Source organism: Amblyomma americanum, chromosome 3, assembly GCF_052857255.1.
Source record: "Amblyomma americanum isolate KBUSLIRL-KWMA chromosome 3, ASM5285725v1, whole genome shotgun sequence".
In the NCBI taxonomy this organism is placed as follows: domain Eukaryota; kingdom Metazoa; phylum Arthropoda; class Arachnida; order Ixodida; family Ixodidae; genus Amblyomma; species Amblyomma americanum.
The window spans coordinates 202,235,075-202,259,411 of record NC_135499.1 but is presented as its reverse complement, the minus strand read 5'-3'; the positions used below and the strand labels follow the sequence as shown (position 1 = coordinate 202,259,411).

At 52.6% G+C, this 24,337-nt stretch overlaps 1 protein-coding gene across 1 annotated transcript; it reads right to left on the bottom strand.

Moving 5' to 3' along the window:
* Nucleotides 1–2,693: 2,693 nt before the first annotated feature.
* LOC144124343 (interstitial collagenase-like) lies at nucleotides 2,694–23,944 on the bottom strand. The gene is made up of 4 exons (XM_077656977.1): nucleotides 23,823–23,944; nucleotides 5,631–5,848; nucleotides 4,921–5,125; nucleotides 2,694–2,884 (listed from the first exon to the last, which is right to left on the bottom strand). Exons 1-4 carry the CDS (start codon nucleotides 23,890–23,892, stop codon nucleotides 2,694–2,696), a joined length of 684 nt encoding a protein of 227 aa, XP_077513103.1. The 5' UTR covers nucleotides 23,893–23,944.
* Nucleotides 23,945–24,337: the final 393 nt, after the last annotated feature.

The window sequence follows — 24,337 nt, the reverse complement described above, 5'->3', positions numbered from 1 at the left end:
ACGTCATGTGTCGTTGCATGTTCGTTTCAGTACGTCATAGATGAGACCTGGCGCGTTCATCTGCTGGACAATCCGAATGTCATTAATGTGGACCGAGTTGTGGGCACTCTTTGTAATGTGGCATGCGCGCATGTGTGGTAATGTGGAATCCCTATGGATTTTGAAATGAGGGCGGGAGGGTGGTTGCGGACCTGGTATGGCGTGCATTACACGTGACTATGTGTGACGTCACATTACATAGATGTTACATTGTGCGACCCGAGTACTCCGAAGAGCGTCGCCCGGGAGGAGTCCGGGCGGAGCGGAGAGGCCGTCGCAGTAAACGAGCGGCAGCTAATCCCCAATGGTCGTAACTAAGTTGAGGGAACTAATGCGGCCTCGGTCCCGGTAGAGGACGATCAGCGTGGGAATACGGCGGCGGGCTGGCGGTCTTTGTCCGATAGCTTCGCCGGCCCGGCTAATGTCACAACCACTTTGGCGTCAAGTAGGCCGACCTGGAGCTCCGGTCTTGAACGTCGCATTCTGCGAATGAAGAGACAGGTGCCAGCACCACGCGGGAACTTTCGGCTGGCCGGAAAACATCTCCCCCTGCAGTCGACGTGGACCCGACGGCATCCTCCTCTCTCCCAGGCTCGACATGTGGCGCGGACGTGTCCCTATGTGCGGTGGTGCGGGTTTGTGCTCGAGAATGCAAGTTTGAAGCCACTGTCACCCTGGCGTGGGCGTCCTCAACCTGGGGAATCTAGGGACGAAGAACTGTATAAAGCCCGTCAGCAAGTGCAGTGATGATCCTCCTCCATTCTCCTTTTGCATCCTATATTATGATCCTAACTTAAGATCCTCTCTTCGGAGAGCAGCTCACTTTTGATTTCTGACTCTGTACAAATATGACTATGTAGAAAAAACTCTCTTGTAATCTTCCTCCCATCATGCAACTCCTTTAGCTCGTCGGAAGTCCTGTCCTGGTGGTGGTGGCGGTGGTGGTGGTCGGAGCAAGCGCCGTTCCCGACATCCGATCCCCACATCTAACATTAGTCATCACGTGACTAAGTTTGAGGTCACATTGCATCGTTGTCACATTATATACCTGGTATGACGGCACACTCACATGACGTCCTCACTAATTAGGCTAATTAGTCAGTGTTAATAATTGAATTATTAAACCTTAATTAGGTATGTTGATTAGCATTAATTGTTTATCTGACGTCAGCTTTGTCGTGTGACTCGTTGAATTGTGACGTCACATGGTGCCGTATCTTGCGCGCACTTTTTTGCTGATATGAGCTTGAAACTGAGCCATCTACTTACTGCTTTCGCATTAATGAAAGATGCGCTCGATTCTACACAGACCTAAATACAACGTGCCTTTGTCGGTGTACTATAGTCGCAGCTTGTTAAGTGTTTTCGAAGGCAGTATACAGAGGACTGAAAATAGCGTTTGCTGGGTGGCAAAATGTTTATCTACTCTGAATGAATGAATGAATGAATGAATGAATGAATGAATGAATGAATGAATGAATGAATGAATGAATGAAAACGTTATTGGTCCACTGAGAAGAAGCCCCCAAATCCCCGCTCCCGGCACACAGGCCTGGGACGCGGGCAGGGGATGCGCCGCTGACTAAGGACTATAGTGAATCAGCGCATTCCCAAATTACGTCTAAGCTGAGTCCTCTAGCTATGCCAGATAGAGCTTGAAGATCGAAATATACTGATATGCGTCTGCGTAGCCATCACATTGGAAAGTACATCGGTGAGCATACGTTCCCCCGCCTCCCAATTTCTGGCAGATCATAGAAGATCTGTGATCGTCAATTGCCAGTTCGTGCATGAATGAGCGAGAGGCTGCCAATGCAAAGAAGTATACGCGAAGCAGGTTGCCGAATATTCAATTGGCACTGATAAGCTCACAAATAGTTAGTGAAGCAAACTTAATGAAAAACCTACCCTCCGACGTACTGGTGGTAAACGCGTAATAGACACCCCTGTCCACTGGCCATAAACTCTCTGAGGGTTTATCCCGGATTATAAGCTTCTCCTATTGCGTGCACATAAATAGAGTCTGCACACACCTTAATAAATCATTACAGACCGCTTAGTGCCGCTATTGTTATAACTAGTCGTCACAATGGTACCATCATCATTTTGGCTTTCCTGTCTGACAGGATTCTCAGAATTGTTTTAACTGCAAGACTTCTTAATCGCTTTTTTTTTATTTTCTGAGGTCAACCAGCCGACCTCAGCCTCAAAATTTGAGGTTGAGGTGAGGTTTAGTGAGGTCGCCCCAGTGGTCTCAGGAAAACCTTAAGCTCAACTTATGAGGTTAAGCATTAGTGAGGTCGGCAGATTTTTTTTTTTTTTTGAGGTTGAGGTCACGTCGATATTTTTGAGATCAAGCGCCCACCTTTGGCTGTTAGAAAGCGGCCAACTGGTGGCGTGTTCCAGTAGAGAGCCAGGCAGAAGCGCACACAGCTCGACGAGGAGGTACGACGGGCAAAGCCATGCGGGTGTTGCTTTATTAGTAGCGTGCTGTGTTAGTGGGTCCGCGCATTGATCACGACGGTGGCGCCATGCATGGGAGGCAGTGGGGTGAGCGGGGGGCGCAGTCAGCGGGCTCTCCAATGCGGCGAGTGGGACGGCCACTGGCTCCAGCGGCGGTCGGCACCATAGGGCGGCCACCCTGGCCTCGGCTGTCAGCTGGGGCCTAGGCCAGCCTGGACCTTACCGTACAGCGCCTGGATGCCTTTGATGTCGTCCCGGTGCACGTGGAATCCAGGCACGAAGCCCATGTAGAAAGGCCACATCACGGACCGTGGCACGTCCGAGTGTGACAGGCCCAGCGAGTGGCCGAATTCATGCGCCGCCATTTGGAAGAGATTCACACCTGCAGCGATGAAGACAGGGGAAAAAGGGATGGTGTCAGTCTTGAGCCTTGCTGTGGGCAGGTAACACGAGTGCGCCTCGGAAAGAGCGAGCCAATGGTGCCTGTCACGGGCGGCTTTTATAGGCTACTACCACTCTTAACAAGGGAGTGAAGAGGGAGTAAGCTTTCCCTCAGTGCACTCTTTCTTACAGAAGGGAGAGCGGCAGAGTGTAGCTCACTTCCATTTTACTCACATTTAGGGACATTCGTCTTCAGAGTGCAGAGCACAGCGTCGACAGTCGGAGAGGCGAACGAAGCCCCAGCTACGATTGTTTGTCGCGCAGCAGAGATCAGTTACGGAACTTTTCATCGTCGGCAATGACACCTGACGTCCTTATTCATCTATGTAAGAAACAGTTGTGACTCGCTGAAGATAGCAGCAAAGATGCGCCCTCAAATTCGCTTGCACAGTAACATCCGCAGGAGGCGGCAGCACACGGTGCACACAAATCATTTCTGCGAGAAAAAAAAATCGTAGCAATCCTTTTTTGTAGCGATAGCTACATTACGGCAGCATACCGAGCCTTCGGCGTGGCGGCGCCGTGGCGATGGCGGCGCCACCACCGCCAATTTGTTTTTGTATTCACCGGTGCTCTCCGATGCAGGCTTGCGTGCGAATTATAATTCGCGAAAGAGATTCGTATCGAGCCAACGTGCACTCCTGGTCTCCGCTCCGTGCCTGTTTCCGCGCCATTCCCAGAAGCAATGACGGATGGGAGGGGGGGGGGGGGGTGCATGGCTTCCCTGGCGACAAGGCGGTCATTATCGAGGGCAACGGGTTTTCCCTTAATCACTCTGTTCTGCGTAAAGCGTTGTTTGCGGCTCTCCGAGCACAAAATCCAGAGGCAGTCGCCCAGAGGACACTGCACGCCTTCTTGGAAGCGCTCCCCAATGGGCTTGCGCGCCGTCCACGAAAGAAATTAGTAAGATGGCCAAAGTACGATGCTCATCGCGGAGTTCCCACGCTACTCACCGATCTCCTGAGTCGCTGCACACCATCAATCGTGCGAATTTATCCCGGAGGAGCATCGGTTATAGTCGGGGGAGAAATTGCACGCACAGACCTCATCAGAAGGGGTTGCAGCCGCCAGAAGGAAGAACAACATTTACAGTACGCGGCTGAGACTTGATAGAACCCTGCACAGAGCTGCCCACACCCCTGCTTGCACGGGTGACCCCAAAACAATACCTCGTGTAACATTGCACTCTGGTGGCCTCACCTAATTACTTAATTAGGGACATCCCAAGAGTCTGCATGAACGGCGTGCCTGATTACTGCAATGACATAGCCACTTTTGCAGCCTTGTCTCGGGGGTGAGATCCTTCTTATAATAGTGCCTACTGCTTCTTTCTTCCTGATTACGCTGCCGCTTGCAGAGGAAGGCAACGAGGGAAGAGAGGTGTGGTTCTTATGGGAAACTGAACGATCTACAGCTTCGCCGTTGTACCAGCTGATCATGGTACATAGAAGTATGCACAGTATCAGGCTCTCCATCTCACCTTCACTTTTTCAGCTTCGTTGCACTAAACCTCGAACGTCGTTCTTTAGAGTTTTCTGCTATGTAAACCAATAGGTCTGCTTCGATACTTAGTGAAGCATGTTGCCAGGCTAGATGATTTAGCATCTTAAAACTTGAAAAAACACCTTGGCACAAAACATTTCACATGCACAAAAGTTTCATGATGCTTGGATACTGTCATAAAAGCGTGAACCAGTACTCTAGTAATTTTGTAAACTGCAAGATCTCTGTGTTTAGCACGACTAAATTAGATGCATTCACCGGACACCTTTTGCACTTTGATTCTTTCGCTCAGTTGCCTCGCAAAGGGACAAGAAGAGAAAAACATAACAGCCCCCAGCTGCAGAATAAGGCGAAGTGGCTGAAATCTGCCGTAAATGCGGGCTCTCTCGTAGAAGGTTAACTAAGTGGTTTAGAAAAGCGTAATAACTGGCGAGTCTCGGACTTGTGCCCGCACATAGCGGCCACGGTGCTCACCGTTGTACTCATCGATGGTCCATTTCTCCTCGTCGTCAAAGTGCGCGTCGCCGCCGTAGCGCGGGTACAGGCCGTGTGCAAGGAGGCCTCCGGGTCCGTCGAACGGTTCCCAGTCTCCGTGCTCGCCGCGCACGAACTGGATGTCGATGTCCACCGGGCCGGTTTCCTTGTGCGTGAAGGTCAGAGGGGACACGTCGGACCACATCTGCATGTGTAGCAGCGGCGGTGAGATTTGCTCCGGAAGTGTACTCAAATGTCTACGTTTAAATGCGTATCAGAGGCAGTGATCTAGCTTCCTATGCTTGTAGAAAACAAGGCGCACGTAACGACAAGATTACGTGTTCGTTTGGTTTCAGTGAAGCCTGCACCACTATCACGGAATTCAGGCAAAACTACAAGATCCCTTCGAAACCTCTGATAGCGAAGCCCGCAGGGAGTGAATTCAATACTATAGATGCCCCTGGTCATCTTTAACACACAAAAACACGACGAGACACAGGTTTATGTGAGAGAGAGAGAGCTACGAATCCGTTCTTAAAGTCGATCATTGGTCTTTAGTTAAACAGTGTCTCGAAGCAATAGTCGTGCCTTGGGCACGACTTAAGGCCCAATGGTACGCATGCCGGCTTCACGGCTCTGCTCTGTCCGGAAAAGGCGCAGTATAGCATAATTACACGACATCACCACCAGCAACCGTACGATGCGCGTACCTTGAAAGCCCGGGCGATCTCCCTGTCGACGGCCACCCGGTCCGTCCAACTTTGCGGGTACTTGCTAATGCGGTACGATAGCTCGTTTCTGGGCCACTTGGAGCCCTGCAGCGTGTAGCGCCTCCTTCTGCGTCGGGCGTCCAGGCCGAGGTCCACCTTGTCCCGGACGCCGCAGCGCGGCAGATGCATCGTGGCCGCGGTCTCGTTGTCCACGCGCCCTGCAGCGCACAAGGAGGAGAGGGAGGGATGCTCGTTGAAGGTAGGGGCAAGCGTGTATAGGACACTTGTCACGACGGAATTAAATATCTTTGCTTCAGAACCACTCAGCGGCAGAACCACATCAGGCCATCCGAAGCAATGGGCGAAATTGGTTTCTGGTATGTGTTGCCCGTATTTTCAGATCCAGATGAAAATATTGAGCAATTCAACTAGGTTATAGTACAATTCCCAGTTGGTCCCAGTTGGTCCCAGTTGGTTCCAGTTGGAACAGACCGGGAAATCAATTAATCCCAGTTGGATTTGAAGAAATGACAATAGCGACATATCAAATGGGGTTAGAACAAATACTCATCTTTTCTCTAATCTTGCTCTGTTGGTTTTGAGACGTTGCTGAACTGACTATATCATAACGGATACTATAAAACGAGGGGACTTCGCAGAAAGCGTAAAGCCAATGTCCCGGCAGTGCCTTGAAGGCAGGAGACAACACGGAAGCGTTTGTTCTGTGAGTCAGAATGTGCCAGAAAGCTCGCGCAGAGCCCACTTCGTCACGACATATGACACAGCCACTCCGCCCCGCGTAGACGATCGAGTAAGGTAAGCGGCGCGTCTATAATCCCCGTCCGGCTGCACAGCCCTGAGTCATTCAGAGCTTCTCGGCGTGCGTTACCTCATCGTCGTGGAGGACTTAAGCGCTCCCTGCGCTCTTCGTATACGTCCGCCGCTCTCTCTTTCGGCGACGACCGCACTTGTGAACCACATGCGGCACGACCCCAGTCGCGTGCCCCAGTTAACACACACGGCGACCGCACTTGACTCACACACCAGTGGAGCAAGGTCAGCGGCGCGACATTGCGGAGCTGCTTCCGGAGAGCGCGCGGAGGCTCCTTCACTCATCGGCGATGGCCCGCGCTCGGCCCGTGTACAAGCTTCCCACGCGGGGCTCGAGGCGGCCTCTGTTACTGTCTTGCCAGGGAGTGAATCAGCGCCCGAGGCTGCTGCTCTTAGGCTGCCGTCAAAGCGGCATCATCAGTCATTTGACAGGCTCGCCTTCCAAGAGCCTGTCGCCTTGTGCTTTGTTCTGAAGCTCGTTTGTCGATTTTTTCTTTATCGCATTACACAACGCAGGGCGGACGCCAGTGCTGCGTTGTGCAACGGGGTCGTTTCAGTTGCGTTAGGTTTCTCGCATTTTTACGGTCTCATATCGCTCACCAACATTTATAAACCCTTCAACACACAATTCTCCATTATAAACTATCACGCTTTCTATTCTAGACACTAACAGACTGAGAGACAGAGAAAAAAGGAAGGCGCAGGCACAGGTACAGGCTACATGTCGGCCTTCATTGAATTGTATGGCGGGCTTTCCTCCCTGACACAAACGTAGCGCGGTTTTTTGTTCTTTCCCCGCTGCTTCAAAACCAGTGGCTGCGGTCACGTTCAATGTCGCAATACCACAGCTGCCTCAAATACCGCGGAGCCGTCACGCCAGCTCCACACGACATACATGTACCCACCAGTAGGTATGAATTCAGCGAACGAGTATATGCATATATTTTTACTTTTTTCTTCACCCGTCCTTGAAGCAGTCTTTTTTTTTCTTTTTACTTAACCAGAAAAGGGCGACGTGCATTTTTGCTGCAATTAAAACTTCTGATTTATTTCTTCTCATTCTCTCACTTATTTCTTAGTCTGCCGCCAACGCGGGCGGAAACGTTTCACACTGTCTATCTCAGCATAATAATAATAATTGTTTTTTTTGGGGGGGGGGAAAGGAAATGGCGCAGTATCTGTCTCATATATCATTGGACACCTGAACCGCGCCATAAGGGAAGGGGAAAGGAGGGAGTGAAAGAAGAAAGGAAGAAAGAGGTGCCGTAGTGGAGGGCTCCGGGATTATTTCGACCACCTGGGGATCTTTAACGTGCACTGACATCGCACAGCACACGGGCGCCTTAGCGTTTCGCCGCCATCTAAACGCAGCCGCCGCGGTCGGGCATCTATTTTCGTTTTTCTTATCACACATTTGCGCCAGCCTTTGCTCTTCACATCTACGGAGCGGCGACCCAAGGCTACCGGAAAGGAGGTCGGGTCTTTGTTGCTGAGTGCGTGGATTCACTCTCTCCGACACTCCGAGCGAAAACGGCGCCGTCGTCAGAATTAAGCCAGCTTAATGCACGCGCAGCCTCTTAATCGCGAAGTGAGCTTCGGTGTAGATTTATAGCGGAACAGACGCGGAGTTTTCCAGACCAGCTCATGAATAAATATAACCGCTCTGACTGGTGTGGTACGCATATAGTGTAGGCTATGCAAATACTGCATATTATTGCGGGAAACCCATCTTTATTTTGTTTTCATCTTACAGTAACTTGAACGTTTCAGAATAATTGGTGCAAATGTTTTCCGAGGTCTGTTTTGGAACAAATCGGTTTTCTATTGGAGCTCATTTACTAATTTATGCGCGGCATGGGTAAGCGTGGCAGTGTAGTTCCGGCAACTAAAAAGACAATTAAATTTGAAAACTGCCGTCTCGTTGGTTACGAAGCAACCGTTGAAGTGGAAAAACCAAGTTACAAAGACAGAGACCTTTTTTTCTTTGTACGCGTCGTTTTCTTGCGGTAGATAGCTAACTACAGGGAAGAGTCTGCAACTCAGCTACTTCTGGTAAAGCACAGCTTGTTATTAATCTAAATACAAATTAACCATGAGAGCTCAAAATTTTCCCGCTGTAAGCTCGTATTTTGTTGCTTCTTTGTTAGTGCAACAATCGCTTGTCTGTACTTTCCTCCTGTCCTTACGCCCAGCTTCTTCCTGAACCAGTTCAGCCAGCGCATTAAAGGGCTACTGACCGCCCTCTGGCCGAAAATATTTTCTACTTCTGTGGTAGCGAGGCATCGCCGGTTGGACTTGGGGAGGGTTCTCTTCGGTGGTGGAGGTGGGGGGTCCGTTTGGGCGCGACACGTTGCAGGAGGAAGATGAGGGAACTTCTCTTTGGAAACGTACAGGTGGGTTTATTAACAAACTATTTACACTTTTTACACGTCGACCAGGGTGGTCGCGAGCATGAAGAACGATCGGGAACGTCAGGGCAAAGCTTGCCCCTACGAAGCTCTGTCCTGCCTGACCTGCATAAGTCGCGCTATACTCGTAGCGTCTCTTCGTTCTTCGGAACGTTGCCAGCGCAAAGCTCGGCCCTGTCCCTACTCTCACGACTCCGACTCTGCACCAATAGCCCCTGCCCAAGTCTCCCCTTTTTGGCGCCAAAATGCCTCCTGAATTTTTTTTAAATTGGTTTTGGGGGAAAGGAAATGGCGCAGTATCTGTCTCATATATCGTTGGACACCTGAACCGCGCCGTAAGAAAAGGGATAAAGGAGGGAGTGAAAGAAGAAAGGAAGAGGTGCCGTATTGGAGGGCTCCGGAATAATTTCGACCACCTGGGGATCTTTAATGTGCACTGACATCGCACAGCACACGGGCGCCTTAGCGTTTTTCCTCCATAAAAACGCAGCCGCCGCGGTCGGGTTCGAACCCGGGAACTCCGGATCAGTAGTCAAGCGTCCTAACCACTGAGCCACCGCGGCGGGTAAACCTCCTGTAATAATAATAATAATAATAATAATAATAATAATAATAATAATAATAATAATAATAATAATAATAATAATAATAATAATAATAATAATAATTGGTTTTTGGGGAAAGGAAAATGGCGCAGTATCTGTCTCATACATCGTTGGACACCTGAACCTCGCCGTAAAGGAAGGGATAATGGAGGAAGTGAAAGAAGAAAGGAAGAAGAGGTGCCGTAGTGGAGGACTCCGGAATAATTTCCACCACCTGGGGATCTTTACGCGAACGCGACGGCGGCAAGCGACGTCGTCGCGCGAAGCAAAATGCATGTGTCGCTTGCCGTGTCGCTCGAATCTGCACCCACAGAAAATTTCGCTCGTCGCCCGGAAGTCTCCCACGCGACTGGCCAATCAGAGCCCCCCAAAGCCGTTTCCGGTTTGTCCACGGTTTCTCACGGGTACATCTCACGAAACCATCCCGTCGTCTTGGTCATCGCCACCGTCGAGAAAATATTTGGTTTTGTAGCTGAGAGGCAGACCCGCACGATTTAAATAATTAAAACAATCTACTTGTTGGGTGCGGAGGGCTAACAGCATTTGGAGCGGGCTACGCGAGCGGGCGTACTGCAGGGAGAGATGCGTGTCGAGCCGCGGGTACCGGCGCTCGATCCACCGTGCCGCTGCGCTCCAACTGTGCAGAAACACTCGCGGCGCGCATTTATATTATAGTTTGCTCACTTACAATCAGGTTGCGATGACAGTGACAGTTTATGGGAGTGTTTTTACTAAGCCGGAGTGCACAGGCACCGAACGAAAGCACACCTCCCCCGTGAACCCGTGATGTGACTTCGTCTCCGCAAGCACGCCTTTGGCTATCTCCACTGCCGCTACACCGCTGCCGTAGAGGAAATATTCCTTTGGCCCTGACTATGAGGCACACTCACAAAATTTTAAGAGAGAGAACAGGTTACGGGCGTGTTTCTAAGCTTGAGTGCGCAAAGCACGGAATCCGCTGCGCACGTCGCGGGTTGGCGTCGCCTGCCGCCTTCGCTTGCATGGAGGTTGCCCACAAGCGACAGAGCGAACGCCAGCCGTCGCCGCCGCCGTCGCCTTGGCGTGAGTTTTCGCGTACATGGAGTCCAGGCTTTAACGTGCACTGACATCGCACAGCATACGGGCGCCTTAGCATTTTTCCTCCATAAAAACGCAGCCGCCGCGGTCGGGTTCGAGCCCGGGAACTCCGGATCAGTAGTCGAGCGCACTAACCACTGAGCCACCGCGGCGGGTTCCTGAAATAATAATAATAATAATAATAATTGGTTTTTTGGGGGAAAGGAAATGGCGCAGTATCTGTTTCATATATCGTTGGACACCTGAACCGCACCGTAAGGGAAGGGATAAAGGATCGAGGGACTGAAAGAAGAAGGGAAGAATAGGTGCCGTAGTGGAGGGCTACGGAATAATTTCGACCACCTGGGGATCTTTAACGTGCACTGACATCGCACAGCACACGCGCGCCTTAGAGTTTCCCCAGCATTCTGGGGACCATTTTAGCGTCCAATCAGCAATGAGCTTCTTAGAGCCAATCGGAGCATTTTCTCTTAAATTGAAAACGCCAATGGCACGCCGGTGCCCGAGCTTGTTTGCTCGCGAATGCCGCGTGCATTTCGAGAAGCCGATCGCGCTTTTCCACAAACTCCGAACACAACATCAACATAACAGCAAAATACACAACTTCAAATAGACAACCAAAAATTGCCTGTGGTTTAGCTCTGGTTAACCCTAGTTGAACTGCGAAAGCTTCGTTCCCTCGGCGAATCGTCTACGCAGCGTCTCATTCCGACGCTCTCAAGAACTCAAGCCAGTCTCTTCCGCAGTTGAAGAGTCACCCCTGGACGTGGCACTACTTCTAGCCGCATCTTCGTTACGACGCTTCTCGAATCGTGCGGCGCGTTCTTCTGGCGTCTCTTGAGCGCGTTCTCTCTTCCTCGCTTCGTTCTGTCGTTATTGCGTCTCTTTCGCACTCTCCATAACGACTCCAATACACTGAGGCGAAGCGCATTAATATATACCCCCCGCGAGGCGACACCTCCTCTCCCTCTCCCCCTGCGGAGCGCATCTGCAGGAACGAGCAGTGACGGCAGCGGCGTCGACTGCGGCGCCATCTGTTGGAGCGCGGCTGCGGTGTTGCTAGGCAACGGCGGCTCAATATTGTTCGTGGGCCGCGCATATGACATACGGCATACGGCCCGACGAGCCGAAATGGCTCGCTGGCTAGAGTATAGTAAAGCTTTCGCTTTAAAAACACAACTTCCATCAGCCGGGGCTCCAAACACAGATACAGGGTGGCGTCTAGCTGAGCCCCGCTGGCCAGAAGCAGAGCAAACACAGCTCATTAACCGCCATCTAGCTGCACGACTGCCCGTACGTGTACCCAGAGGATGGCCCGCCAGTAGCCTTCCAACTGAGCTTCATTCTTCAAGCGGCGTCCTCAGAGCTTTCTTCGACATCGCGCTCGAAAAGCCATAAAACGGATACCAAACAATGCGCCGGGCCCCGCCGTGGTGGCTCAGTGGTTAGGGCGCTCGACTACTGATCCGGAGTTCCCGGGTTCGAACCCGACCGCGGCGGCTGCGTTTTTATGGAGGAAGAACGCTAAGGCGCCCGTGTGCTGTGCGATGTCAGTGCACGTTAAAGATCCCCAGGTGGTCGAAATTATTCCGGAGCCCTCCACTACGGCACCTCTTCTTCCTTTCTTCTTTCACTCCCTTCTTTATCCCTTCCCTTACGGCGCGGTTCAGGTGTCCAAAGATATACGAGACAGATACTGCGCCATTTCCTTTCCCCTAAAAACCAATTATTATTATTATTATTATTATTATTATTATTATTATTATTATTATTATTATTAATATTATTATTATTATTATTATGCGCCGGGGCGCGAGACAAGCACGCACTGTCCGCGGAGCGGGTCCCATGGACTCCGGCACCCCTCGCTGCCGTTCCTGCTTTTACTTTTCAGCTCGGCAGCCCTCTGCCAGCAGCATTTGCTCTGTTTGTTTTAGAATGGCCGGGCGACCTTCGCCGGGGTGGGGGCCACGCGACGAGCCGCTTAAAAAAAATCGGAATACAATGATCAAATCAGCAGCGCCCGAGGTCACATGTGGATAGCCCACTGCACCGCGCACGGCCCGCAAGCTCAACTTCGCCCCCGGAAGGCACAGCCGCATTTTTTTTAAAGACTCATTAATAGCGTAGTTACAGCCATCGAAATCAACATACTTCGCCATCTCCTCTCCTTCCGTTCCCTCCCCGAGATTTTTCTCTCTCGCGCCTAGTCGAGCAGACTCCGCAAGGGAAATTCGCCCTTTCTTCTTCGATGTTAGCGGGAAGCGTGGAGTCTGGTGGAGTAGTCACTGCCCTGCTTTGAAAAGAATTCTTTACTTGGTTTTTGCTACCCGGAATATTTCCAGGGAGGGGGGGGGGGGGGAGGGGGCGGTGGCGACGGCTCGAAATTTTGTGAGTGAGATCAGCGGATCAGACCTCAACCTCACGCGTGAGCTTCAGGTGGATTGAGGCCGTCATTCAGTGAGGTCGAAATTTTGAGGTCGAGGCTCTTTGCAGTTGCCACGTCTTAAACCACAACTCGATGGACACATCCTACGCGTACGGGCGTACGCTGGATCCTGTCTGCGCATGCGCAAAGCGCGACGCGCGTGCAGGCGCGAGCACGGCGCAGATACCCGCGCCAGAGCGCGCGCACTTGCGCGTGCGTCGGAGGCGGGGTCCGGTTTACAACAATAGGAGAACCGCGGGGCTCTCGGGGACTCTTTTCTTCATGGCTTGAAACTTTTTCAGGTTCCTGGAACTTTTCTTCGCGGTTTAAGTTGTCTTTTCAGCGCCCCCCAAATCCCTTTTCTTCGCGCTTGAAATTCGCACCCGCGCTCACGAATGGGCGCGGCGCTGCTCGAGTATGAGCAATTGACCCAAGGCACACCCCCCTACGGCTCCTGCGCGCCCTGGCCTGCTGCCTCGGAGGTGCAGCGAGAGATCGTCGGCATTGCGGGAAAGCGGAGCACACCCCTCTGTGCTGTGCAGCAGCTGGCCAGAGCCGTCATACACGAGGAGCTCCAGGACCATCTCCTCGTGTACACCGACGGCTCAATGGCCTGCGACAGCTGCTCCCTTGCAGCGCCGGCTACCATCCCCGCCCTGCGACAGCCCAGCCAGCAACACGCAGCCTTCCTGGGCTCCTCCACCACGGCGGAGTTGATGGGGATCCGGCTCGGGCTGGACCTGCTGCTCACCCTCGGCCCACCGCCGCCCAGGAGTGCTCTGCTGTGCGACTCCCGCGCCGCCCTCAGCCGCCTGCAATCTAACGGCCGCGGTACCCCACTAGTGCGGGAAATTCGCTCGCGCATCGAGTGCCTCGCGCAGAGAGGTTGTGCCGTGCGTGCACAGTGGGTGCCCGGTCACTGCGGCATCGCAGGCAACGAAGAAGCTGACGACCTCGCGACCGCTGCACAAAAACTACCTGCCGGCGATCTGCCCCTTGCGCTGGAGGACGTGCGTGCGGCCATCCACGACCATCTCCGAAAGCAGCACCCCGACCCACGCATCGCTGGAGGTGAGCACATCGATAGTGTCACCGGCTGTCGCGCACTTACACGGTCACAACGTGCAATGATCCTCCGCGCGCGCATTGGCTGCGCGTGGCCCGGGGAACGACGGGTGCGTCACGGAATCGCGACTAGTGATGTGTGTGACGGATGCGGTGCAGTGGAAACACTAGAACACCTGCTCCTTCACTGTGCCGCGTTCGCCGATGCTCGTCGCGATATGCTCGCGGCCTATAGGGCGCAGGGCATACTACCAGACTCCATCAAGACGCTATTGTGGCCGCAGGGCAGTGCGCGCACTCGTGAGCGAACTTTGGTGAGCCTCTGTGCATTCCTCGAACACACGGGCTTGACGTCCCGTCTGTTCTCCGTCAGGTAGTTACACGCAGTGACCGAACGCCCCGCGAGTTCTACATTGAACGATTAATAACTGGACGCCCCACTCCAGTTGTAACCAACACAGTGCTGTGCGCGTGTGTGATTTAATTCCTCAAAAATGAACTAATCACGTGCACAACCTGGACACATTTCTGATTGTGTAAATAGTTTGTACATATACTTCTCCCCCTATCCTCTCTTCCTGTCCCCTCACCTCTTTCATTTCATTTCTCCATTCTGCCTGCTATCCTTTATTTCCGCTACCCCAGCTCAGGTGCTTCAGTATCGATGGCAGATGCCGGGGCTAGCTAAAATCTTTTCCTTCCTTTTTACTATTATTTTTAATAAAAACCACTACCACCACCACCGCTTGAAATTCCTTTGGTCTGCACGAGAGGGGTAAAGAGCCAGCACAGGGAGCATGGAGGTGGATGCCTTTTTTCGACGCTCGTTGCGGCGCGGCGCTGGGCGAGCAGGCGCTCCGCCGTACGCCCAGGATGTGTCCATCGAGTTGGGGCTTTACTCCAAAGAGTGCCGCTTCCGAAGCGGAGTTGCAGCGCATCACCGCAATGTTCATGCAATGACGCTTGGTGTTCGGTTTCTCCTGTTGGGACAACCGGATGCCACAGTTCCCTCTTAGCTTCCGGTGCTGCGCTGTAATGTCCGTTCAGCCCGAGTCTAAAGGAAGACGCACCCCTCTGATTTTCCCGGAAGCAGTGTTACTGTCACAGCACGACACTCTCCCTCCTCCTTGCCCCGCTGGCGTAGCAACCGGCTGGCTGCCGGTCGGCTCAAACTCCCGGGAGCGCAAAAAGCACGTAACTCACGTTGAACCACGGTAGCTTTATTTGATGGCGCAAACAAATAAGTTCAGCCCAACAAGCACGCAATAAATTCGTCGCAGCGCGAATGGCCCCAAGCAAGACCGCTTCGTGTTCATGCTCGTTGCCGGCGCTGACGTCATGGCTCTTGCCTCGCAGTCGAACAAAGGGGATCCTGCTGTACATAACAAGCTGACTAAACAGAAACTGGAGTAGTCGGCACAGAATGTGATTCAGGTGGTTCCTTACAAGGACACTTGCTGATTTCGTTAAAAAAAGCCCGAAGCCAGGAATACCTGTATAACACCGTCGAAGCTTTTGATCGGTGACTTCCCCTTTTGAGTCTCGCAACAATGCTGTATATTCCCGTTCCATAATGCAAGCGGGAGCAAATATAATTTCACTTTTTTTATCCTTCCGAATAACCTCTCTTTTGGTCTCCGGTTCCTTGTTCCTTCTCGGAAATTCACTTTTGCCGAAACACCGCAACACGAGGCGAACGCACCAGCATATATAGCGGTCTTGCAGCGGCGAAAAAATGGAGAACTGTAATGATTGTATAGTGATGTGGTAGTTGATTCCTTTTCCTTTTTTTTTGAAATGAAGATGTGTGAATAGAACTGATTACATGGTCGCGCTGTGCTGCTGAGTCGCTGTTTTAAACCTTCTAATATGACGTTTAATGTGGCACACTGTTGTTCGCTTCTGTTTTTAGTGTGTGATTTTTGTGTGTTTCTAATCATTGTTTTCTTTTCTCGTATGGGGCAGTTAGGTCGCGGCGGCCTGCCTTGCAGACGACCAGGTGCTACACGTTATCTTTACTTTAACTATCTCAGAGAGATCCATCGTTCACCTTAAACGGCTTCGCAGAATGCTCGCACGGTGCTCATGGGTAAAAAAAAACGTCGAGGATGCTGGCGTGCCATTGATTAATTAAGTCTTGAAGGAAAACAAGTGATTGACTTAAAGCAGCTTGTCTCAGTCTGGTTGACGAAATGGTACCCAGAATTATGTTGAGGCGTATATGAGTACTCAGGCGTTTTTTTTCTTTTTTCCCAGATCCGCCGCGGTGGCTCAGTGGTTAGGGCGCTCGGCTACTGATCCGGAGTTCCCGGGTTCGAACCCGTCCGCGGCGGCTGCGTTTTTATGGAGGAAAAACGCTAAGGCGCCCGTGTGCTGTGCGATGTCAGTGCACGTTAAAGATCCCCAGGTGGTCGAAATTATTCCGGAGCCCTCCACTACGGCACCTCTTTCTTCCTTTTTTTTCTTTCACTCCCTCCTTTATTACTTCCAGCCGCGGTGGCTCAGTGGTTAGGGCGCTCGACTACTGATCCGGAGTTCCCGAGTTCGAACCCGACCGCGGCGGCTGCGTTTTTATGGAGGAAAAACGCTAAGGCGCCCGTGTGCTGTGCGATGTCAGTGCACGTTAAAGATTCCCAGGTGGTCGAAATTATTCCGGAGCCCTCCACTACGGCACCTCTTTCTTCCTTTTTGGAGGCGCTGCGATCGTCGAAGAGTACGGACGTGCCTCACCTGCGCTCCGCGATTTTTGGGTCCTCTGACCCGGTTAATCCCTACGGATCTCCAAAATTCTTGCTGGAACCGACGCCGAAAGTGAAGCGGACCACGAGGATACCACTTCCAAGCCGGTGGGTCCATTTTTTAGGATTTTATCGGACTTTGAAGTTCCCACGTGGTCGGCCAGGCGTTAAGCCTAACGAGGCTTAGCACGAGCTCGGGGCTCCGCGGCCTTCCCGGCCTCGGCCCGCGGTGAAGACGCATCGGAGCGATGTCCCGAACGAAAACTTCGAGTCAGGAACAACCCACAATCACAAGACAACCAGGATTTTTTACAGAACCGCCCGAAAACATGGAAGAATACTTCCACGACACCATCGACGTGACCCACGTACCGCGAGGCCACGACGGCCTCGTCGCTACAGGGACTCAAGCCCCGGGATGCAGCACCCCATCGACTCTACAACGACCACAAGTTAACGGAATGGACGCAGACAAAGCAGAAGGCTGGGCGGTCGTCCAGTCAAAGAAATCGAAGAGACGCCAAAATGGCGGCGACAAACCGCAAATTTTGGCGGGAAACGGCGCAGGAAGGTCGCCATCTTCCGACGAAGCGGGAAGAAGCGCAGCTGGCGCACCGGAGAAGAAACAATGGGAGGGAGGGCCGAGGCTGCGACTGCCTCCTCTCCCGAAAGACGACATCAAGATAGTCCTCCGGCCGAGGGGACTCGCAGTCAAGGATCTACCGCAATACAAAGTGGTGGAAGCGGTGGTTGCGGCCACCGGAAGAGGATGCAAGGAAGAAGATCTTCTCGTCCGACTTCGCCACGGCTCGAACATCATAATCGTGAGCACAGCTAACGAAGACGCAGCCAAGAAGGTTCTGCACATCAGGCAGATCAACTTTGGAGGCAAAAGCTTTGCAGTGAACACACACGCGGCGGCCCCGGAGGGAACGCTACGGGGAGTTATTCACGGCCCAGCACCGAAAACCACATCCGAGGAACTCAAGGCCCACATACGACTTCGCACCCAGGGCGTCAGAGTCATAACGGCAAGAATGCTTGGAAATTCAAGCACGGCCCTCATCACTTTCGACGGCCCTACTCTTCCGAAGTTTGTCATCTACCACAGCAGCGAATACCGGTGCCACCCGTACAGGCCAACAAGGCAGGTATGCTACACCTGCGGCCAACAGGGGCATCGCATGGACGTCTGCCCAAACCCAAACGCCAAGGTCTGCAGACAATGCGGACTTCAGAACCCAACGACGGACCACCAGTGTACACCCAAGTGCCTAGTGTGTGACGGCGACCACATCACGGGCACGAGGGACTGCAAACAACGACTCAAATCAGCGAGCGAGCTGCGGTGGGGCCCCCTGCAGCAGCAACGCAAGAGCCGGGACCGCAGCCGCAGAAGAAGGCCGCGGTGGTTCCGAGACGAGAGCCAGGAATCCGGGCGCAGCGGCAGCCGCGGACGCAGCCGCAACCGGAGCCGGAGTCGAGGATCCGAGCGGGACGAGTCCTTCCCGCCCCTGGGACAACAGCAACAGAAGCAGAAGCAAGGACAAGAGCAACAGAAGAAAAAGAATACCGGCGGTGTCAAGGTGAGCTGGGGAGACGGCCCTCCCAAAACGCTCTTTGCTCCGCACTCAAACACAAACACACAATCCACTCGCGAGAAACAGTTAATGGAAGAGAACAAAGCCCTCAGACAGGAACTAGGCCAACTCAGAAAGCAGCTGAGCGAGGTCCTTAAAGAACTCCGCGAAATCAGGACAGGGCAGACACAGCCCAAAACTCAGACCACACCACCCCCAATGGTGGAAGCAACACAGCCACAAGATGGGAAGCTCGAGGCTCTCATAATGAACATGCAGAAACAGACGCAAGAGCAGATGCAATTTATGCAGCAGAAATTTGCCCTTCTAGAGCAAAACGTTAGAACACACATTAAGAATCAGAACGCGCAGAGAACGACTAACGACGCTAGAGAACGCCTATATAACGAACGCAGGTTCGGCGCAGAAACCCTCAACTCCAACCCTAGTACACCATCATGGCAGAACGCCTCCAACAATTAGAGATATGGCAATGGAACTGCAGGGGGTACAGGCAAAAACAAGGCCTCCTGCAGCAGTACATTTATGCCAAAGGAACCCCGCCAGACGTAATTATATTACAGGAAGCCAACTGCACACCTTCGCTGAGGGGCTATACGTGTCAGGAAGCTCGCCGTACGGCGACCCTCGTAAGCAAGAAATTGGTAGCCACAGCACACGACGAAATAACGGACACTCGGATCGACCACACGATCACAGAGATTATACCTAAAAAGAAAGCACACTCCAAGAGCACCTTTATTATCAACCTATACAGCCCGCCTAAGCAGAAGGATGGGGACTTTAGCAGGCTTTTTACAGAGGCTAGAAAACTAGCGGGCAACAACACCCTAATAATAGCAGGCGATTTCAACGCCAGGCACCCAAAATGGGGTTACAGCAAAGACGATAAAAAAGGAAGAACAATCAGCGACGCTGCAGAGCAAACGGATTGCGATCTCCTAACTGACGAAACCCAACCAACCAGACAGGGTAACAGCGTCAGCCCAGACACTTGCCCCGACCTGACTTTTGTGAGGGGCGCCAGACAGGTCGAGTGGGAAAACCTACTCGAAAACCTAGGAAGCGACCACTATATACTGAAAACCAGCATCACAGCCGAAGACACAAAACGAAAAATAGGCAAGACCCGTCTCGTCGACTGGGACGCCTTCAGGGCCCACTGTAGACAGATGCAAGGAGGCGACATTGTATCTGTGGGGGAGTGGAGCCAACAGCTCAAGGAGGTCCAGGAACTCTACACCAAAGAAGTGGACCGAACCGAACACGCCCCGGAGGTGGATAAGCGACTCCTCAAGCTATGGGAGGCGAGACGCGGACTCACCGCACGGTGGAAAAGACAAAAGCTGAACAGGAAGCTCAAGACCAAGATAGCTGAAATCACCAAGCAGGCGGAGGAGTACGCGACGCAGCTGGCCAGACAAGGATGGCAGCAGTTTAGCAACGCGCTGAACGGCACCCTGAGCACGGCCAGAACGTGGCAGATCCTCAAGTCCCTCATGGACCCAAGCAAAAACAAGTCGGAGAGCGGCAAAGCAATACGAAGGCTGGTGCACCAATACACCGGTACAGATAAACAACTACTGGAGGAGGTCCGGGTCAAATGCTACGGCAACGACCAGGTCGAGTGTTACAAAGAGGAATATCAAGGCGAAGAGAACCCCGTCATGGACAGGCCCATAACCAGGGAAGAGGTGGTCGATGCGATCAGGTCGGCAACAAGAAACACGGCAGCAGGAGCAGACAGAATCCGCAATTCACTGATCAGAAACTTAAGCGACGGAGCTATTGACCAGCTCACCGCGTACCTCAATAAACTATGGCAGGAAGGAACAGTACCCGCCGAATGGAAACACGCGGTCGTGGTGATGATTCCGAAGCCCGGTAAAAAACTACAAGTGGAAAACCTCAGGCCGATATCCCTCACATCGTGCCTAGGCAAGATGTACGAACGAATAATAACGAAGAGAATTCAGTCACACCTGGAGAGAAACCAACTCTACCCTGATAGCATGTACGGGTTTCGAGCCCACCTGTCCACGCAAGACGTACTCCTCCAGCTAAAGGAGGAAGTACTTGAAAAAATGCCGAGAAGCGGAGAAAACGTTGTCATGGCCCTCGACATCAAAGGAGCCTTTGACAACGTAAGCCACGCCGCCATCATGGAAGGCATAAACGACACGAACTGCGGAAGGAGAGCCCATAACTACATCAGGGCCTTCCTAAGCAACCGAACAGCGACCGTAGGGCTAGCCGAGCTGCGAAGTGACGTCTTCGCCACACCCTGCAAAGGAACACCCCAAGGCTCAGTCATATCGCCGGTGCTCTTCAACATGTCAATGCTAAGACTGGCAAGAAAGCTCAAAGAGATCCCGGGTATCAAACACGCCATGTACGCCGACGACATAACCGTGTGGATCACCCAAGGATCGCTAGGAGAAAAACAAGACCGACTACAGGAAGCCGCCACCTGCGTAGAAGACTACGTGAAGGAGAGGGGCCTGAAATGCTCGACCGAAAAATCGGAGCTCATCAGAATAGGGAGACACCCTACCCAAGCCCCGCTGGACGTCGTCCTCGAGGGACAACCGATCCCGGAGAAAAACATAATCCGCATTCTGGGCATGTGGCTACAGAGTAGCCGCAAATGCAGCCACACCATCACCCTGCTCAGGAAAGCCACGGAACAAGTAGGAAGAATGATCAGCCGAGTATCCCAAAGAAGATACGGAATGAAGGAAGACGACACCCTAAGACTCGTAAACAGCCTAATCGTCAGCAGGGTCACATACTCGCTGCCCTACCACGCAACAACAAAAGCGGAAAGAGAGCAAGCCGACTGTATACTAAGGAAGGCCTACAAGATCGCTCTGCACCTACCCAGGAACACGTCAAATGAAAAATTACTCCAGCTCGGAGTCAGCAACACCTTTGACGAGCTAGCAGAGGCTCAAATGGGTGCGCAATTGACGAGGCTCAGGGGCTCCCCCACAGGAAGGGCGCTCCTAAAAAGGCTAGGTCGGAACGCAAGTGGTCTGGCTGACAGATACACAGAAGTTCCAGACGACCTCAGAAGAACTTTCAACGTGGGACCCTTACCTAAAAATATGGATCCCAACCTACACGAAGAAAGGCGGAGAGCCAGGGCCGAACAGATAAACAGAAGGCTAGGCCAATCCGAAAGCACACTATACACAGACGCTTCTATGTACGCAAGAGCAGAGAAACGCACAGCCGCGGTAGCGGTGGTCAACGGTACAGGGGAAACTATCACCTGCGCTTCAGTAGGGGTGTCAGGGATAGCAGAGGCCGAAGAAATTGCCGTCGCGCTAGCGATAGCCGAAGGCTACAGAAAAGGTCGCTCCCTAAATATCCTAACGGACTCGAAAGAAACATGCAGAAACTATACGAAGGGCAATATCAGCGGCACTGCCCTCAGAATAATCAGCGAGGCGGCAGCCTCATCTGAAAGAATACCCATACAACATATAATCTGGGTGCCAGCCCACGCAGGCGTAGCAGGAAACGAAAGGGCGGACAGTCTAGCTCGAGGGCTCACTTACCGAGCAGGCTTATCGATCGTCTCGGAGTCACGGCTACTCATATGCGAGGGGGGCTACACAGAGACCCTACAACTATATAGGGGAATCAGAAAGAGATATCCATCACCACACAAAGCACTAAATAGGGAAGAGGCTGTAGGATGGCGTAGGCTACAGACGAACACCTTCCCTAACCTACACACATACAACAAGATATCACCAACGCAATTCAGACCAGACTGCCCCTGGTGCGGCAGTACGCCCACACTCTATCACATCACCTGGGAATGCAAGAGAAACATAGCATTCCACAATCAACAAACACCGAGTGCGGAGCAATGGGAGAGCTGTCTCTTCAGCAGCGAGCTTGAGGTCCAGAGGGCCTTGGTAAAGCACGCAACTGAAGCGGCACAACTCAGTGGAGCCCTGGACTGAGGGCCCACTCTTGCTTGAAGACTCAAGTCGCCAGCACCCAAGCAAGACGACCAGGAAGTCTTCATCCCCGCGAACCTCTTGGAAAGAAATAAAAGTTTTCTCTCTCTCTTCCTTTTTCTCTTTCACTCCCTCCTTTATCACTTTCAGCCGCGGTGGCTCAGTGGTTAGGGCGCTCGACTACTGATCCGGAGTTCCCGGGTTCGAACCCGACTGCGGCGGCTGCGTTTTTATGGAGGAAAAACGCTAAGGCGCCCGTGTGCTGTGCGATGTCAGTGCACATTAAAGATCCCCAGGTGGTCGAAATTATTTCGGAGCCCTCCACTACGGCACCTGTTTCTTCCTTTCGCTCGGTGGCCACCGAGCGATCGTCCCGATCGGTGGCAAAGAGACGCGCGAAGTCGTTACAGGCTTAAGGGGATGGTTGGACTGGAACGAGAACGAGGTGATGTGCTGGCCGCCACGATGAATGAGATGGCTGAATGATTTCTGTTTCACGAAGCTTCCGGGCCGCAGGTCGCCAAGAGCCGACGGTCGAGGCCCCAGGACGCGCCGAGCGGCCTGGGCAGGGGAACGGTGTTTTCAGATGTAAGAGGCGTCTCGGGTCGGTAGGCTCGATAGGTCAGGTCCTTGCGTAGGGTTCAATTCGTCGTGTTGAGTGGTCGGGCGGAAGACTGGGCGGGGGACTGGGCGGGGGGACAACGGCGAGGTCGGATCGGGTCTGAAAGGCTAGGGCACGGCCGAGCGACGCAGGCCAAGAACTCATGGCCGACGGCCACGGCTGACGCACGACGCCGAAGCTCCCCGGACGAGGATGTCCATGATGCCCCGCAAGCTCCACCAAATGTTACGTGGCGGCCAGCCGAAGAGACACGATGATCGATGGCAATGAGATGATTGAATGGCTGCTGGCCTATAGCGCGAGCGCTCCTGCCCGCGCCACTGCACAGTTCGTCGTCTTCTTCGTCACAATATGAAATGACGCTGATAGTAAAGTATGAACGGTGTCCATTCTTTTCGAACGCAAAGGAGCTGAAAGTCTACAAAACTGAGTATATATAAAAAAAGTAAGGCCTGCAAGTGGTCTTCGTAACTTTCGCAAGTGTTTTAAACGAGAACGCTCTAAAGATGACGCTTATGATGCCTGAACGGGACAGGAAAAGGCATATGTTCCTTACACTTTAGTATATTGCGAATATGTATGCACCCAGTGCTCGAGCACAATGTTCTTAGCGCGCTTTTCAGTCCGTTTGCATAGTAGTGCTGTGCTGCTATATACGCAGGAAATACAATACGCTCAAGAGCTCAAGGCACAGGGAGGCGGTTTGTCGCGAGCTTATTACAGACACCATAATATTATGGGTTCGTTCGCGACAGCGCTAACGCTATAGACGGTAGCTAGGACTGCGGTGAACAGTGCTTGAAGCTGCTATGAAGGGAACAGGCTACGGCGGTGGCAACTCACCGGTAACCCTGAGCCAGAAGAAGCGCTGGAACTCCTTGACAGCATCGACGAGCGCCTCTTGGGAACGCATAGCCGCTGTGCCGTCCTTGGTGGGCGCGATGTACCCGAACTTCTCCAGGTAGTTCTGCTTGTGGAGAGAAAAGCGGGAGACGATTGGTTATATCGGCGACAATCCCTAGTTTTCGAGTGCCTCGTGTTGCTTGTTTGATATTTTTTTCTTTTCTTTTTGCGAGTACACGTGTAGAGACGCTATTGATTCACGCGTGGATAGAGCAACGCAGCGGTACGCGAGCAAGAAAAAAAAAACCGGCATGCACTCGATTCTCGGAAACCATCGATCGACATTGCTCCATTCGCAATGTGGCTTCCAGCCGACTCATATCAGTTGCGCAATGAGTACACATTCGCTAACGTCGTTATATACACAAGGTCGCTGTGTCAGGCACGTCGTAGGAGCGGGACAAAAACAAACTGCGTCATAATTCCGCACGTGACCTAAACCACAGGTCCGGGAA

Coding starts and splice junctions, on each gene's coding strand:
- LOC144124343 (XM_077656977.1), bottom strand. CDS start 23,892: ATGCGTTCCCAAGAGGCGCTCGTCGATGCTGTCAAGGAGTTCCAGCGC. Junction 5,126..5,630: donor AGATCGCCCGGGCTTTCAAG/GTACGCGCATCG, acceptor CTACACATGCAG/ATGTGGTCCGACGTGTCCCC. Junction 2,885..4,920: donor GACCATCGATGAGTACAACG/GTGAGCACCGTG, acceptor TCATCGCTGCAG/GTGTGAATCTCTTCCAAATG.